The sequence below is a fragment of the Canis lupus genome, chromosome 13 (assembly GCF_011100685.1).
Source record: "Canis lupus familiaris isolate Mischka breed German Shepherd chromosome 13, alternate assembly UU_Cfam_GSD_1.0, whole genome shotgun sequence".
Taxonomy (NCBI): domain Eukaryota; kingdom Metazoa; phylum Chordata; class Mammalia; order Carnivora; family Canidae; genus Canis; species Canis lupus.
Genome location: NC_049234.1, coordinates 38069674 through 38074740, shown reverse-complemented (window position 1 = coordinate 38074740; position 5067 = coordinate 38069674). Strand labels below are relative to the sequence as shown.

General features: G+C 70.7%; 1 protein-coding gene across 1 annotated transcript; it reads left to right on the top strand.

The window, feature by feature from the left end:
• Window positions 1-256: 256 nt before the first annotated feature.
• On the top strand, window positions 257-4865 carry FAM83H (family with sequence similarity 83 member H). Its single transcript, NM_001289427.1, is given in 4 exon segments — window positions 257-718; window positions 1577-1741; window positions 1814-1938; window positions 2119-4865. Coding segments are annotated over 4 exon segments (3456 nt in total). The 5' UTR covers window positions 257-271; the 3' UTR covers window positions 4838-4865.
• The last annotated feature ends 202 nt before the right edge of the window (window positions 4866-5067 follow it).

Below are 5067 nucleotides of genomic sequence, written 5' to 3'. Positions count from 1 at the left end.
GTGCCCCCGAGCAGGGGCTTCGTGCAGCCAGCACCCCTGCCTGGAAACCAGGGTGCATGCACTGTTGAGGTCCCGGTGAGCGTAGGGGCCCAGCGGCACAGTCTGCATCCCCAGCTACGGGCACCTCAGGGTCCAGGCATGGCCTGCACTCCCCCGCCCTTTCTACACTGTGTCTACACCCAGCGGCGGGGAAGGGGGGGTCAGGAATGGGCCCTGTGCCCCTTCCCCAGTAATGTGTCTCCCTGCCCCTTCCCAGGCCCCTGGCCCCAACATGGCCCGCCGCTCCCAGAGCTCCTCGCAGGGGGACAACCCACTGGCACCTGGGTACCTGCCACCTCACTACAAAGAGTATTACCGCCTGGCAGTAGATGCCCTGGCCGAGGGAGGCCCGGAGGCCTACAGCCGCTTCCTGGCGTCTGAGGGGGCACCTGCCTTCCTGTGCCCTGAGGAGCTGGAGCACGTGAGCCGCCACTTGCGGCCCCCGCAGCATGTTGCTCGCGAGCCCCCTGATGGCAGCCCTCCCAACGTGGACATGGATGGCTCCTCAGGCACCTACTGGCCCATGAACTCAGACCAGGCGGTGCCCGAGCTTGACCTAGGCTGGCCCCTGACCTTCGGCTTCCAGGGCACCGAAGTTACTACACTGGTGCAGCCACCACCGCCCGACAGCCCCAGCATCAAGGATGAGGCTCGGAGGATGATCCGCTCTGCCCAGCAGGTGTGCTGTCGCGGGCTGGGTGGACAACGGGGGCAGCCCTCCGAGCAGGAGTGTGAGCAGGCGGGCGCGGGGAAAGAAAAATACCAGCACTTACAGCTTGGGGGGCAGGGGTGAGCCCTGGGCCAGCTGGCCACACGTCTCCAGCTTTCAAGCTACAGCATGGGCTCCCTGGCAGCGCACTTTAGGGTCCCGGACTGTTTGGTGACTGCACGCTGCCCGGATTTGCGTGCCCTTGGCCGTGGCCAGTGCCCAGAAGCCCCAGGACTCTGGGGTGGCTGGGCCCCCCTCCTGGTTGGGGTGTATTGTTCAGAGGATTCTCTCCAGTCTCCTTTGACCCAACTGAGGGCTTCCCCCCACCAAGCAGGTGGCAGACAGCGAAGGGAGGCTGAGGCAGCAGGTCCAGGAGCCAAAGACCCGCAACTGCCGCCTGCACCCTCCGCAGCAGTCTCCTCTCAGGGGCAGAGCTAGAGCTTTGGCTCGGCTACCTGTAGGTTGGGGCCTGGGCGCTGCTATCTGTAGGGCCGACCTGGGCCCGGCTTCGCCATCTGAGGGCAGGGCCGTGTGAGGTGTGTCGCAGGCGCTTCATTTGCCTTGTGCCTTACCCAGTGGGAGGTAGGCCCTGTGCCTAGGGCTCCATCATGGGCCACCTGCCCGCCAGCAGCCCCAAACCCCCTCTGTAGGACTTTTCTCCGGACTCCCCCTCCCTGGCAGGGCCCCCTCTCCCCTGGGAGGGGCTAGGGGGTGATTTGCAGCATTTGTGGGTGATCCCGGGGCCTGTCCGGGCCCTGCGGGTACAGCTAAAGAATGGTGGGGACAGCAGAGGGGTCTGTCCTCTGTCCCTAACCCGCCCCCCTGCAGGTGGTGGCCGTGGTGATGGACATGTTCACCGACGTGGACCTGCTTGGTGAAGTGCTGGAGGCAGCCGCCCGCCGAGTCCCGGTCTACATCCTCCTGGATGAGATGAACGCCCAGCACTTCCTGGACATGGCTGACAAGTGCCGCGTCAACCTGCACCACGTGGATGTGAGTGCCGGGAGGGCGGGCAGGGGCGGTGGAGGGCTGCCCTGCGGAGACCTCACGCCTCTGCCTCCCCAGTTCCTGCGCGTGCGCACTGTGGCAGGCCCCACCTACTACTGCCGGACGGGGAAGTCCTTCAAGGGCCACGTGAAGGAGAAGTTTCTGCTGGTGGACTGCGCGGTGGTGATGAGCGGGAGCTACAGGTGCGCCCCGCGCGGTGGCCTCATGGCCCCTGCGGCTCCCCACCCGGGGTCCAGTGGCCCCGACACAGCACCCCCACCCCCACCCGGGTCCTTGAAGACTTGACACTTCAGAACCCCAGGGCCCTTCCGCGGAGCCCCGCCCCCGCCTCAACTCTGATGTTGACACTACCCGCCCCGCAGCTTCATGTGGTCCTTCGAGAAGATCCACCGCAGCCTGGCGCACGTGTTCCAGGGCGAGCTGGTCTCCAGCTTCGATGAGGAGTTCCGCATCCTGTTCGCGCAGTCCGAGCCTCTGGTGCCCTCAGCCGGGGCGCTGGCCCGCATGGACGCTTACACCCTGGCCCCGTACACGGGAGCGGGGCCCCTTATGGGTGCGCCGACCCCCTTCTCCTTCCCCAAACGGGCGCACCTCCTGTTCCCACCGCCTCGGGAGGAGGGCCTGGGATTCCCCTCTTTCCTCGACCCTGACCGCCACTTCCTGTCGGCCTTCCGCCGGGAGGAGCCCATGCGGATGCCCGGCGGAGCCCTGGAGCCGCACGCAGGGCTGCGGCCTCTGGCGCGGCGGCTGGACGCCGAGGCGGGCGCGGGGGGCGAGCTCGCCGGCCCGCGGGCCTTCTTCCAGGCCCGGCACCTGGAGATGGACGCCTTCAAGCGGCACAGCTTCGCAGCCGCCGACGGCTCGGGCGCCGTGGAGAACTTCGCGGCCGCTCGGCAGGTGTCGCGGCAGACGTTCCTCAGCCACGGCGACGACCTGCGCTTTCAGACCAGCCACTTCCAACGAGACCAGCTGTACCAGCAGCACTACCAGTGGGAGCCGCAGCTTGCGCCCGCGCGCCCGCAGGGCCTGTTCGAGAAGCTGCGTGCCGGCCGCCCGGGCTTCACCGAGCACGACGACTTGGCCCTGGGGCTCGGGCCGCGCTTCCCCGAGCTCGGCCCCGACGGACACCAGCGGCTGGACTACGTGCCGTCCAGCGCCTCACGCGAGGTGCGCCACGGCTCGGACCCCGCCCCGGGCCCCGCGCCCCGCGGCCTGGAGCCCAGCGGGGCCCTGCGCGCCAACCTGGGCCAGCGCTTCCCGTGCCAGGCGGCGGCGAGGCCGGGTCCCGAGGCGGCGCCCGACACGGAGCAGGAGCGCAGGGGCGGGCCCGAGGGGCGGGCGGGGCTGCGGCACTGGCGCCTCGCCTCCTACCTGAGCGGCTGCCATGGCGACGACGCGGGCGACGAGGGCCTGCCCGCGCCCATGGACGCCGAGGCATACGAGGACGACGTGCTGGGCTGCGCCGGCCGGCCAAGTCCCGGGGACCTGCTGCCCTCAGCCACCCGCGTGCCCGCGGCATTCCCGGCCAAGGGCCTGGAGCCCTGCTCCGGCCGCGGGGACAGCCCCGAGCGCGAGACGCTGGAGGAGGCAGGGCTGGCCAAGCAGGACTCCTTCCGCTCGCGCCTGAACCCGCTGATCCAGCGCAGCTCGCGCCTGCGCTCCTCCCTGATCTTCAGCGCCTCGCCGGCCGAGGGCGCGGGTGGGGCTCCAGCAGCCGCCACCGAGAGGGCGCAGCTGCTGCACAAGGAGCAGGCGGTCAGCGAGACGCTGGGTCCCGGGGGCGAGGCCACGCGCTCCGCCACTTCCACCAAGGTGGCCGAGCTCCTGGAGAAGTACAAGGGCCCCGCGCGAGATGCGGGAGCGGTGGGGGCCGCGGTCGCGGTCGCCAGCCACAGCAAGGCTGTTGTGTCCCAGGCGTGGCGGGAGGAGGTGGTGGCGCCGGGTGGGGGAAGCGAGCGCCGCAGCCTGGAGAGCTGCCTGCTGGACCTGCGCGACTCCTTTGCCCAGCGGCTGCACCAGGAGGCCGAGAGGCAGCCGGGGGCCGCCACGCTGACTGCCACGCAGCTGCTGGACACGCTGGGCCGCGGCGGCACCGACCGGCTGCCCTCCCGCTTCCTCTCCGCCCAGGGCCGCCCCGGTTCCCCACAAGGGCGGGACAGCCCCCCCCCAGAGGGGCCGCGCCAGGCACCTCACCCTGAGCCCAAGGGGAGCCCCGCCTCTGCCTACCCGGAGCGGAAAGGGAGCCCCACCTCGGCCTTCCCGGAGCGCCGGGCCAGCCCGGTGCCCCCCGTGCCCGAGCGCCGGGCCAGCCCAGTGCCCCCCGTGCCCGAGCGCCGGGCCAGCCTCACCCTTACCTTCGCCGAGGAGTCCGCCAAGACCGGCACCGCGGAGGAGTCGGCGGGCGGCCCCATGGAGGTGCTGCGCAAGGGCTCCCTGCGCCTCCGCCAGCTGCTGAGCCCCAAGGGGGAGCGGCGCGCAGAGGAAGACGGCGGCTTCCCGGCGCCGCAGGAGAACGGGCAGCCCGAGAGCCCCCGGCGGCCGTCGCTGGGCCGGGCCGACAGCACCGAGGCTGCTGCCGCTGCGGACGAGCGGGGCCCGCGGGCGCGCACGGCCTCTGCCACAGCCAACGCCTTGTACAGCAGCAACCTGCGGGATGACACGAAAGCCATTCTGGAGCAGATCAGCGCCCACGGCCAGAAACACCGCGCGGTCCCGGCCCCCGCCCCGGGCCTGGCTCACAGCAGCCCTGAACTGGGCCGATCCCCCACCGCTGGCGGCCTGGCCCCTGACATGTCCGACAAGGACAAATGCTCTGCCATCTTCCGCTCGGACAGCCTGGGGACGCAGGGGAGGCTGAGCCGCACCCTGCCCGCCAGCGCTGAGGACCGCGACCGGCTGCTGCGCCGCATGGAGAGTATGCGCAAGGAGAAGCGCGTCTACAGCCGCTTCGAGGTCTTCTGCAAAAAGGAAGAGGCCGGAGGCCCGGGGGCAGGGGAGGGCCCAGCAGAGGAGGACACCAGGGACAGCAAGGTGGGCAAGTTCATGCCCAAGATCCTGGGCACCTTCAAAAGCAAGAAGTGAGCCTCCTGGCCCCACAGCCCAGGCCCAGGTGCCTGCCTCACTGCCACCCACCGGGCGGGCACCTGCCTTCACACCAGGCAGCAGAACCGCTGAGCGCAGCCAGCTCGGCTCCACCTGGGGCTCAGCCAGGGGCTGGCCTGCCCTTTGCCCTGGCCTCTCCCCGCGGGGGCCCCAGCCCCTCACTGCCCCGCGCTGTACCCCGCTGGCTCCATCCCTCCCTGTGCCCTGAG